This window comes from Centroberyx affinis, unplaced genomic scaffold (genome assembly GCF_046629955.1).
Source record: "Centroberyx affinis isolate AG114_WGS23_722 - 3 ecotype Tasmania unplaced genomic scaffold, CSIRO-AGI_Caff_v1 ptg003767l_1, whole genome shotgun sequence".
NCBI classification, from domain to species: Eukaryota; Metazoa; Chordata; class Actinopteri; order Beryciformes; family Berycidae; genus Centroberyx; species Centroberyx affinis.
The window spans coordinates 172,501-185,615 of record NW_027281643.1 but is presented as its reverse complement, the minus strand read 5'-3'; the positions used below and the strand labels follow the sequence as shown (position 1 = coordinate 185,615).

At 39.9% G+C, this 13,115-nt stretch overlaps 1 protein-coding gene across 1 annotated transcript in view; it reads left to right on the top strand.

Moving 5' to 3' along the window:
- Positions 1–345: 345 nt before the first annotated feature.
- LOC139662346 (CUB and sushi domain-containing protein 1-like) overlaps positions 346–13,115 on the top strand; it is a 107,241-nt gene continuing 94,471 nt past the window's right edge. The window contains exons 1-5 of the mRNA XM_071541005.1: positions 346–409; positions 591–782; positions 4,334–4,472; positions 10,557–10,744; positions 13,032–13,115. The exon at positions 13,032–13,115 is cut by the window's right edge and continues 111 nt beyond it. Of these exons, the coding sequence (XP_071397106.1) occupies positions 346–409; positions 591–782; positions 4,334–4,472; positions 10,557–10,744; positions 13,032–13,115 (667 nt within the window). The remainder of the gene's footprint in view (positions 410–590; positions 783–4,333; positions 4,473–10,556; positions 10,745–13,031) is intronic.

The following is a 13,115-nucleotide window of genomic DNA, read 5'->3' as shown; positions in this document are numbered from 1 at the left end:
CTTCCTCTCCACTGACTGAGTGCGCTGACAGGACTTAAGTAGGGAGCCTCCTGATTGCTGATGAGGCACAGCTGTGTTCTCTTCACCTCTGCCACACCGGGGCGGGAAAGTATTGGCCCTCCCACACTCTGCCCAGTTGTCTCCTGTGTGGGAATGGGTGCTGTCCCTGGTGCTGAACCTCAGTAGAGCTGTCTCTCTGGCCTGACTGGGGCAGGGTGCCTGCATCATTCGTGGGGGGCAACATGTTCAGTCTTGTTTGTTTTGATTTGCCTTTAATCTGCTGTATATTCCTTTGTTTGTATCTCTGTTTCCATCTGTATCTCCAGCCACCACTGCTACCCGATAATGACCAGGATATTTCTGTCAGTTGTTCTCAGTATGATGACAGTAAGGACCAGAAAGGTCCCCGGTAGGACTTACCAACTGACAGACGACTGACATTGTGTCTGTCTCTGTGTCTGTCTTTGCTTCTCTGTCCACAGTTACCACTGATAATGATGCTCCTGTGTACATGCACGTCTTTCTCAATCTATCTTTCTACCTGCCTACAGTATGTTAATCTCTTTCTCTCTCTATGTCACACTCTGTAGCCACTACAGCGACGACCTGCAATGACCCAGGCATCCCAGTCAACGGTTCTCGATACGGGGACAGTAAGGAGCCTGGTGACAGTATGACGTTCCAGTGCGACCCGGGCTACCAGCTCCAAGGACAGGACACCATCACATGTGTACGGATGGATAACAGATTCTACTGGCAACCTGACCCTCCAACATGTATAGGTAGGTGTATATCACTATTGAAATACACCCCCTATTGAAATTTAAAAAGTTGAAAAAGAATCTGGAAATCTGAGTCTGGTGGGCGAGTTGTTCATGAGTTGGAGAATTATAGAAGTCATTGCATAGAAAGAAATTTGGACTACATAGGAAAAATGGTATTGGATGTTATTATCTCAAAATGTTCAGATACCTTTGGCTCCCCGAAATGTGGGGATCATGCAAAAAGTGCTGTAGTTAGTCAGTCAAATTTTCTTTTGTTCCTCTGTCTATTCATTCTTCCACTCATCTAATTAAGATTGTATAACCAATTCTAGTGGGCTCCTACTTGCATCCTAACTTTCCTAGTTCTATAAGTAGCTGTAATATTTCTCTGTCTGTTTTACTTTTTTGTCTCTCTCTTTCTCTCTGTCTCTTCCTGTGTTTGTTTTGCTGTCTAAATAAGATAACATGAGATAAGATGGAATGTATTGATCCTGAGGGGAAATTGGGTCATTGCAGCAGCAAAGAATATTATATCGCTAATAATACAGCAAACAGAGCATATTAAAGAGTAAAGACAGCATCATGCTGATACAGAACTCCAATTGGGACGAATTGAGAGAATTCTCTGTGTGTTGACTCTTGAGAGATTTACAGAGTAACAGATGTTTGTAGATTACACAAATTTGCAGTCCAGAGCAAGAGCATATATGCAGGGTGTACAAATGTGCATTGTCACCTACCCAAATGATCAGATTTACAGATCAGATATGTACGTGTACTGTGCATAGTTTGCGATTCACATTAGCAGATCTCCAGATAGAAGTAACATGTACAGAAATGTATTTACACCAACTCATATATAGAAATGTACAGGTTATGTTCTTAGACACAGATCAGATTGTACCAAGCGGAGAAGATGTGCAGAGTAGTTGAGATAAGTGCAGTGCGGTCAGGCTTCAGCACCTTCCTAGTTGAGGCTGCAGCCATTGTTGCAGGCGTTGTTGAACCTGTCTTCCTCCTTGACGTTGCCCGATCTACACATAACAGCAAAGTCACTACAGACTGGTAGAAGATATGGAGTAGTAATGTTGCACATGTTTAATGACAGTGTATTCTGGCCTTTCTTGAAGAGTTCATCCATGTTGTCAGACCAATCCATCTTGTCCAGTTGCATTCTCACCAGCATTTGAGCAGTTACAGTTTCTGGCAAGGATGTTTAGGCTCAGAGGGGCATGCTTTGTTCATGTCCTAAATGACATCTCACAAAAGATTTGCCTTTTTTTTATTATTAATAATTTCATAATTCAAAGTCTAATTTTTGGATTTGTAAAGATATCTTTCTTAAAAGTATCTTCTTAAAGAAATGTCTTTGCTATGAGCTGTCCATGGGGAAAATGCTTTCTGGGTCACAGAGAAATTTAAGCTGCTGTACCAATGTCAGCCACCATGCCAAATTGCCCATTCATGACGGGCTGGTGCAGAGCCTCCCAAACTCCCTTGTCACCTGGGTGGCAGTGATTGACAGGGCACTGAGGTGGCAGGATTTGGATGGACGGCATGTGGAGGGAGTGTGTGTTTGGAGAAGAGTGGGGTCACGTTATGTTGGCTTGCTCTGCAGGGTGATGTGGGGAGCTGGGGTGGGGTTGGGGTCCAGTGTCAAATCTATTGAAAAACAGGTCTAGCTTGTTTGCTCTCTCACGATCCTCTCCACTATCATGCCACCTGCTGCTTATAGCCAGTGATCTTCCACATCCCCCTCCACACCTGATTCACACTGTTCTGCTGCAGTTTGTTTTCCACTCGCTCCCTGCAGGTGTTCTTTCCTTCCTTTATTTTCCTCCTCAGCTCCCTCTGACACACTTGACTTCCTCCCTGTCCCCAGACCTTAAGTCTCTCTTTTTTCTTTTGAGCAGAGATTTTCGGTCAGAAAATGTCGGACTGTTTTTGTAGGAATAGTAGAGTCAGTGCAGAAATAGATGTAATCCATAACACAGCGAGAGAGCCCATCAGTGTCCTCGCGGTACGACCTACAAGTCCCAGTACATGAGCTAAAAACAAGCCTGTAGAGCCTCCACAGATTCCTGTGACCTTACTTTCCAATAGGCAATAGGCTGCCGTAGGCCAATAGACCTGTACCTGGGTACAAAATGAATCAAGTTCTGGTCTGATTTGCTGTGTCTTGCCCATGACATATTGGGTGAAGTTAGTCAGGGTGAAGGAGAGAGAGGCATGGTGGAAACCAGCAGAGATTGCCATGAAGGTGCTGGGCTGCTGTGTTTGTAATCCTGCAAGGATTGGGTATGGTGTTACACACAGTGCCTCATGAGCTGAAGGCAGGATGTAAACAATGTGAGCAATGCCAGTGAAATTCCTGCAGTAAGTAGTCCATACTACTACCACAGATTATCTGGAGTTGGCGAGACCGCCTCCCTTTGTCTTGCCACTCTCCTTCCCTCTATCAGCCCGCACTATCTGGAAGCCCTCCAGCACGGTCACAAAGACCAGTATTTGCTCTTGTAATCATGTCTCTGTGAAACACATTAAGCTGCATTCCCGATATTCCCTCTGACTCCTGACCAAGGAAGGGAGCTCATCCATCATTTGTAAGTGACCTCACGTTTCGCATGACAATAGATAAAAGCTACGGTTTAAATCTCCTTCCTTTTGCTCTAAACTTTGCCCCTGCACACTTCCTTCTCCTGCACTTTCAACCCGGGTGGTGAATCCCTGGGTGTTCAGCTGCTCCTGAGAATAAAACAACACTGTGCACAATGACCCAGTGATAAAAAAAAAAGATGAAAAGAAAACAGAGAGAAGTAACATTGAAGAAAGCAATAGGGAGTTCAAAACACACTGTTATTTTAGCATTATTTATGGAAAATAAGAACGTGAGAGCTGCTGCAACAGGCTTCCACCATGCAGCATGGTGCCATCATGATATTAAGTTAATCATTCTATTGTTATTCAGTGTGAAAGGGCATGTTGTGATGTGTTGTGATCTTTACCTCTCCTCGGTGTGTGTATGTGTGTGTTTGTTTGTTTGTGTGTGTGTTTTGCGCCTGTTAATGCCTTTGTTTACCTCTGTTTCTCCGTTGATAACCCCTCCACTCCCACCCGCCACCCCCATGACACCTCTCCCATGTTTCAAATTCTTCCTTCATATCACTGAACTGCTGCTTGAATGCATCTATCTATTTCTCCTGTCAATATCTTTTTCTTACTCTCTGTCTAGCTAGCTGTGGGATAACAGGACCATTAGGGGTGATTCTCTCTCCTAACTACCCCCAGCCCTGCCCTCTCTCTGTCTCCATCTCTCTCTCTCTTGCTCTCTGAGTCTCTCCAGCTACCTGTGGAGGTAATATCAGCGGCCCACCAGGGGTAATTCTCTCTCTCCTAACCGACCCCTGCCCTGCCTCCTGTCTCTAACTAACTCTTTCTCTCTCTTCCTCTGCACCTTAGGGTTATGTGAGCAGTCAATCAGGGGTGATTCTCTCTCCAAATTATCCCCAACTCTACCCTTTGTAATCATCTCTCCCTCTCTCTCTCTCACTCTCTCTGTCTCTCTGTAGCGACCTGTGGGGGAAACGTCAGCGGTCCCTCTGGGGTAATTCTCTCTCCTAACTACCCCCAGCCCTACCCCCCGGGGAAAGAGTGTGATTGGAGAGTCCGAGTCAACCCTGACTTTGTCATTGCCCTCATCTTCAAAAGGTAGGCCACCTACTTCTAAAATCTGTTTTTCTACTTACACAGACATGGCTATGTGCATATATGTACTTTTATAATAATATACCTAGCTTCAAACAGTAAGTAGATTAGAGCCCTCCCTGTTCAAACACTGCTGCCTCTCAGCTGGTTTTGTTAACATTTTGATTTAACGGATTGAACTAATTTTTTTTTTCCCACTTCAAAATTATAAGAGCTGTGAGTATATAACAGCTAAGCATCAGTATTACATGTATTCGGAGGTGTAGTTACCTTGCCAATGTTATCACAGACAGTTTTACGACATACAATAGGTTGTTACATTGGAAAGCTCCTTTTACTTGTATAAGTAAACATTTATAACTACATTAATGTATTTAGAGAATGAATATAAGGAATTAAATTCCAAATACGACCTTTAATATTTGAGTTAAGTTTAGTGAGTCAACCCTTACTTAGGTAGTACCTAAGTAGAACTACACTAAACAAATAATTTCTTACACAGAACATCATTGTAAAACACACCAATAAACATTTTCAAAGTTTTTCTGATGTTTTAAAAGCTGCAATTTAGTGAACAGTTATAACCTTTAGATAAACTGCCTGAACCCCACCACTGTCCCCCTTAACTAAGGGACACTGAACATGAAACATTTTCTCATAGACAAATACAAAATATATTCTCCTGAATAATTAACTGCATGGATATCTCCAGTACAGTCATTTTTTAATAGGCAGTTATAAACTATAACTTCCTCTAAAGTTCATTGCAATAAAACTCAGTCTTGTCCTTAGCACCCTGCATGTAATAACGATTGGCAGGAATAATATACTGTATGTACTGTATATGGAAATGGACTGACTGTTTAATTAAATATAGTCTATAATTTATGTATATGTTTTATTAAATTCCTCATCGACAGGTCAGAGGTATTCACACACAGGTATAAGTTGCTTTAATTCCAGACTGCTCACATCTGTCAAGCGGATCAGAAGTTAGTCTTAACAACACACTGCAATGACTGCTGTATGACTATTTGCTAAGTTTTAATTGTCAGAGAAGAGAGAAAGAGAAATATCAAGAACAGATCACAGAGAATATCATGCCACAACGAGGAAGATAAGGAAGCCACAATTAAATTGTCACTAACACTACTTGCCAGAGAGAGCTAAAGCCACCACTGTAGCTCTTGTGAAGACTAATACATGGAGACGAGCCACAATATTGACCATATCACTTAAAAGCAGAGGGAGGAGGTTACTGCTTTGTTACTGGGTTTTTAAATCTTAACTCTTAACAACTGACTTTGCTGCTTGGCTGATGGGGCTGCATCAAATACACCAGGACAAAGAAATCATCTCATCAATGACATTACTTCAAATCAATGAGAAAATATCCAAATTTCAAAAATAAAGGATTTGGATGGCCCTTCTCTGAGCATTTTCGATGCTTAAATTAAAAATTGTATGACCCTCCTCTCATTTTCTCCATGGACCTCCTTCATAAGGCACTTTTCAGTTTAGACTGTGCAGGGCTCACTCAGCCTGCTCTCTGGACCACACGGAGTTGAAAAAGGTCTGTGCTACTGTCAGGGGCCAGGCCCAGCTGTCAGGATCATTGGGATAATAAAACCCATTTGGGTATAAAACCACAAATACGCATTTAATGTGCCTACAAAGTCAGTAAAATCAACTCTAAATGTAGCTAACTATGCTACAGTTGAGGTGATCTCATCTCTTAAAGCCCCAATCCAAGTGTTGAAGAAGTTGCTTTTGTATCATGGCCTTTACATCCGGTTAAAAGCCTTAATGTCTCAATCCAGATTTTTTGTTTGTTTGTTTGAGCGTATAGCCTAAACTTTTTTATGAAGACATAATTATTGGCTTGAAGAGGGACACAGCTTTTTTTCCTTGAAATCTAATCATGACCAAATATGGGAGCAATAGGTTGATTGTGTGTGTGTGTGTGTGTGTGTGTGTGTGTGTGTGTGTTGATTATCCATGGAAAGGGCAGTGAAGATCAACCGAAGAGAGGGCAGTGTTTTGTCCTAACCCTAACCCTAAATAAAAAAATATAGGGGTACCTCATTTTAACATGAATTTCAACCCTTTACACAAACTGAATTGAAAGAAAAGCATTTAGTTGAAAGTTTATCAGTCTACCATTGGATGGATGGAATTAACATTAGAATTAACTAGCTAGCTAGCCAGCTAAGCTAGCCATCTTAGTTAATTCACTCAAGTGAAACTAACTAGCTGGCATCATGATGGATGGCCAGTGTTTAACGGAGCGCGACCGCACAGGAGCTATTCGTCAGATGATGTCTGGCTGGGGATGAATGACATTGAACTACAAGCAGTCCACTAGTAAAATTCTCTAGTTACCTGTATCACGCTTCGCATGGATTCAGCTGCCTGTCCGGTTTCCTCAAGTTGTTGACATAATCAAAGAACCACCGCGTTGAGTAAAGATTTTGTAGTAGTGACAAGATCATCCACTTCACCACCCACCCACACACAAGCAATGATGGTGATCAGATGAGCAAGTCGTAATCTTGGCGTTGTACAATATCTTTGCCGCACCAAAGTAAAGTTATTTTTAGGCAATTATTTCACGACTTTTATTATGTACACCTCGGAAAAAATATTGAGGTCCGGACCTCGGTGACCTCAATGGTGGGTACAGCCATGAAGCCAGATTGATGTGAGGATGGAAAGGATGTATTACCAATTCCATGTTTTGGTTTTTAGTAGCAGGGCAGTCCTTACATTTCAATTCCGGATTGTGCCTCACTGGTGCATATTTTACAAGTCAGAGTTGTTAGGGGCTTATGACTAAGGCAGGAGTGAAGGTTGGGGTTTCACATGAAAAAAAGGAGATAAAAGCAAGGAGGACTTTCTCCAGATTGCCAAAGGAGAAATAATGACCTAATTTTGGCTTTATGTTTTTCAGCTGGAGAGATAATTCCCTTCTGTTGTAACAGTGAGACAATTTTCTTTCATTTTAATTAACTTGTATCAGAGATTCCCGATATTGCTTACATTGTGAATTTTGTATTTTGTTACTTTATTATTATTTTTGTCTAATAACTGTTTTATAAGCCCAGTTGACCTGGATGTTCATTGACTAATCAATCGATCAATCAATCAATCAATGAGTTAGTCATTTAGTCAATCATTCAGTCAAAAATCACTTACAGTATGCAATTCCTATGATCTCCAATGAATTTGGGACTGATTTTGTAGACTCATATAATGGTCATTCGAGCTTTTGCATATAAAACATGAGCTTTATTTCATCATAGTGCTAAAAGGTATCAACCACAAAATGTGTTATTATCCCTGTAAAATCACCCTGAGTGCTGTCATGTCTGTAAAGTTAGTCACCCATTTACTGTCAATGGATTAGCTTCAACATTTCTCTCATGAGACAGAGAGAGTTCTGACTGTCTGGTTTCTGACTTCCTCGCTCACCAATCCAGACTGTAACTTCTTAAGATCCTGTAAATGTCATGTCGCTGGTATCTTGCAATTCCAGTTTTGGTATTTATCATTTTACTTAAGTTAGACGTTGACGTGGTACTTTTTAACGTAACAGAGTAAGTTACCTGACCCTATAGCATCCCTGAAACTCACTCAATATTGTATCATTTCGCAAGTACCATTTTCCTAATTTTACAGGAGAGCAAAAACAAAAGTAGAAATGATTACATCTTTTTGGAAAAAAATGTGTGAATGGAACCATTCATATTTTACAGAGATTAATATTCAGAAAATTGCTGTTGCATAAAAAGCTTTTTTTTTTTAAAGGTTAACGTTAAAGGTCAACATTAAAAGTCAATTGGTACTTAAAAACTCACTTCTGTCTTTTTCATACCAATTATTTCTAAACTCAGCTATAATAAATCCTCATGGTAGACCCCCCCCCAAAAAAATAAAAAAAATAAAAAATAACACTCAAAATATAATCTTGGATAAGGAGTTTTCCTAGTAATTTTCTATGTCTACCATAGCACATTATAACAGCACTCATAATAAATTATATCACACTCATAGTGTGTTAAGACCATTCTTATAACACCTAATGCTTACTGAGGCATTATAACAGGACACTGACACAGATAATAATGTATTATGATACCTCTTTTTTCAGTATGAGGTCCATTAGTCACCCTGTGCTGCAAGTCAAGTCAAGCAGGTTTATTGTCATGCAACCGAAATGTCGTTCCTTTGTGACCATAGTGCAACACTACAATACACTATGTAACATCTAAATAACATTTAGACTTTGTTTAGTGCAGTGGACATCACAATGTAAGCACAATATAATAATTACAATATACTAATCTTTCAGAATTATTCATTATTCATTCAGTTTAGGTAGGCCAACTCAAGTTAGCATGATTGCTATTAGCTTAATTAGCATTAACGTGCTAATTCTTAACTTTGTTCTTTTTAGATTCTGGTTCTCCTTCTTTGGTCATGAGAAGTTATTCTGCTTTTACATTTATTCTTACTAAAACCTGCTGTATATCTTATTTTGATTGACACTTCAGCAGCTTTAGAGTTGTCATGTAGCCATACCCATAATGCATCACTCAGTGCGAAGAGAGTAGATCATATGCATATAATTTGCACTTAAGTCCTTTTTGCACCAAACATCACCTACAGTAGGGTTTTTCATGTGAGTCTTTTGGTTTTTGTCCTTTTTTTTAATTTTTTTTTATGACTACACGTGATCATCAGGTAGAGCTCAGCAAGAGTTTTCCAATAACACAGAATTAAAATTTTTGGGCAGAATATCACTTATGACCCTTGATGTTTTTGCACCAAATCAGTGTGTAGTCCACTCACCTTAAGTATTTTTATTATTTATTTAGACAGTGGGAAAGTAGAGAGGTAGGGAAACAAAGTAAGGGAGACACAGTGACTCAGTTATCTCCATGCCAAAAAAGAAAAAAAACATGGCAGATAAAATCAGCTTTGCTGGATTCTTTGTCAATAAGATTTAATTTGAAATTGTATCTGTTTTGGTTGATTTCCTCTGTAATACACTCAGCCTGGTCTTAAGCAACTCACACGCACGCACACACACACACACACACACACACACACACCATACATCTCCTTTCTCTCTTGCTCTCTCTTTCTCTTTCTTCTGACAGGAATCACGCACACGCACACGCACGCACGCACACACACACACACACACACACACACACACACACACACACACACACACACACACACACACACACACACAGAGTTAAGGCCTATAACTGAAAACCAAACATTGAGCTGGATGGTTTAACCAGACAGGTGGGAGACAGAGCTAATATACACACTCTGAGGGCAAACACAGAGATAGGTGTGTGTGTGTGTGTGTGTGTGTGTGTGTGTGTGTGTGTGTGTGTGTGTGTGTATGACAGGTGGAGGACAGGGATAACATACACACTGTCAAAGCAAACACTGAGACAGGCCTTTGTGTTTGTGCATGTATTCTCATACTTCCTCCCTCATGAGGACCAAATGTCTTCACAAGCATGTAAAGATGAGGAAAAGCTGCTAAAATGAAAACTACAACATTTTGAAAGACAACCCTGTCATTAGGAGTCAGGTTTAGGCTTTGGGTTAAAATAATAATTGCAGTAGGTTGTAAAAAAGAAATTGTGACCTGCCTGATTAAATAAATAAATAACTGCAAGAGTTAGGTTCAGTATTTACTGGGTAAGGATTAGTGAATGAAAGACGGTGGAATTTCCTCACAATATATTATAATAATAAGAAGAAAAAGAAGAAGAACACAAAAAGAGCATAAAGAAGACAAATTCAGTTTCTGTTTTTTAATGCAGTAGTCACATCCAGAAAACAAGTCAAACAAAATGTAAGTAACAAGATTAACAGATGATTAAAGGAGGAATTGCACAAACTAATTGGCAGTCATAAAATAAAGCGGTTACTGAACTCCAAAACACATCACAGCATTAATTGCTTAATTAGAAAATTAGAATATAACACACACACAAACATACACACGGACTAGCTTGCTAAACTCTTAGACCGAATTTACTTTTTTGTTTTTCTTTCCAGTTTTAACATGGAGCCAAGTTACGACTTCCTGCACATCTACGAGGGTGAGGACTCTAATGGGCCGTTACTCGCGAGTCTCCAAGGCAACCAGGCCCCTGAGCGAATAGAGAGCAGCGGTAACAGTCTCTTCCTGGCATTCAGATCCGACGCCTCACTGGGCATGTCTGGCTTCGCCATCGAATATAGAGGTAATTAAACCCTAAAACTTTGGCTCAACGTAATTTCCCCTTGAGTTTTCCAATAAGTGCATTTTGAAGGTCCTGTAATCCAGCCGGTTGTAAGATGATGGGATCTGCAGAAGCACATGCTGCGGCTGAGTTGTGCTCAGCGCATGCACAGCCACCGTACTTATGCGCTTTTATAGACTTGCTTTATTATAATGGTTTTGATTTTGTCTGCTTTTTAATATTGTGTTTTCTCTTATGTTTTATTTATTTCATCTCATTTCAAGCACTTTTTTTGAAGCAGTTTTTTTTTTTTTTTTTCTGCTATTCTTGTTTTTGTGAAACACTGCTTTTAGATATAGTAGTAGTAGTAGTGGTAGTAGTTCTAGTAGTTGTACAGTAGCAGAAGTAGTAGTTGTACCAGTAGTGTGTACACTATTAGTAGTAGTCAATTGGTAATTTCAACATACTTACATACTATACCAAAGCCAAAAGATGTCCGGTGTCACATTGTTGCTGTTTTCTGATTGGTCAAGTTAAAGTTCACATCATGTCACACAGCATGGTAAGTAGAGCTGCACAGTGACAGCTAAAATAATAATCCGGATCATTTTGACACAATCTAATATCAACACCTATTTGATGACTGTTTTTAACTATAGTTGGCATTCTATATGAAATGAAATAAAATGCTTTAATTTCACCAAAGTCTATCATTATCAAGTGCAAATATTAAAATTGTTAAATAGGACTATCCATGATTAACTGTTCAACCCTGATAGTAGATGATATTTTTTTAAGCTGCTACTTTAATTCTCTACTAATTTCACCATTCTACCAGGACTCTTTTTCAGCTGAAAGGGCATGCTGGTCCATATCGGCTCATGACTTGTTTACTTCCACAGATTGTGACTCGTCCTAGTCATACAGACGTTGGATTGACTGTGGAGGTGATTTTAAAAGCTATAGAGCCAATGTGGAATTCATCATTAGTCATTAGACCGACTAGAGACTAGATCTGCTCTGTTAAGTTTTATAAACTCTCCTTTTCTCTGACTCCATTAATCTCTAATTAAAAAAAAAAGATTATCTCCCTCTCTGTTGTCTATCTCCTCACGCTGCCTCACACCTCTATACTTTTGTCTTTAATTCACTACCTTTCATCCTCCATCTCTCTAATTAAAATACAACCTTAATCATCTCCCTGTTTTCACTTCTATCTTGCCCTCCAACTCCCATCTCTCTCTCTCTCTCTCTCTCTTGCTATCGCTCTCTCTCTCTCTGTCTGTCTCTGTCGCTCTGTTTTCCTCTGTCAAGCCCAATCTCATTTTGATTGGATGATCGCAGGAAAGCAAACAAGCTGGCACAGTGCCAAGTCATAATGATGCACGACACTTTTTGACTGTAGTTGACTCCTCGTCTCTGCTTTCTCCTCCTCTCTTCTTTCTTCTCCTTTCTTTTCTTTACTCTTCTTTTCTTTTCCCTTCACCTCATCTCTTCTCTGCCTTTCGTTCCCCCTAGAGAACAAAAAATATAATAGAAGTTGATATGGGGGATTAGAAATGAGTTTTTCCCTAAAGATTTAAACTTCTAAACATGCTTAAACTTTCTTTTAAGATAATGTGATACTTTTTTAATTAACTTTTCTTTTTTTTTTCCCTCTCTGATTTGAAACCAATCTCTGAAATGGCCTTTTGTTTTCTGGGTGCCTCTGAAAAATATGTGTCCTCAGAGGGATAAACCATGTTTAATTAAAGGCCAGAATAAAAAATAAATACAATTCCTCATTGTGATTAATTCTGTTCCCAGTTGTCCTTTGCTTTTCAAATGCTTTTCCTGAACACTCACTTTTTCAGCACTGTGCTTTTCCTGACCCAAACAGATTTTTGGACTAATGTAGATCACTCAATGTTTACAAATTTCCTAACCCACTAAGGAGATATAGCTATTATTTCATCTCTCCATTTTCTATTTCCATTCCTCATAGAAAAGCCCAGGGAAGCCCATTTTAATATGACTATCTCCTGAATGTTCATCTTCCTGTCATAGAAGCCTTTATCAGGTTGGGCACAGTCTTGATCCAGTACCACTGTGATTTTATCTTTCCATTACCTGTAGTAAAGACCAAAGAAATCACTGTCAATTATCACTGGCATAAGAATCAGATTTGACTGATGTGGTCAAAGCCCACAGAGGCATGCTTGACCACTGCAGACAAACATCCGCAGTAGGACAGGATTGGACTCGGAGCGACTAGATTATTCAGGTCCTGACTATGTCCAGTAACACAAACTTTCTCCATTCCTCACAGAAAAACCGAGAGAGGCCTGCTTCGACCCTGGTAACATTATGAATGCCAGTCGGACAGGTTACGACTATAAACTGGGCTCCCAGG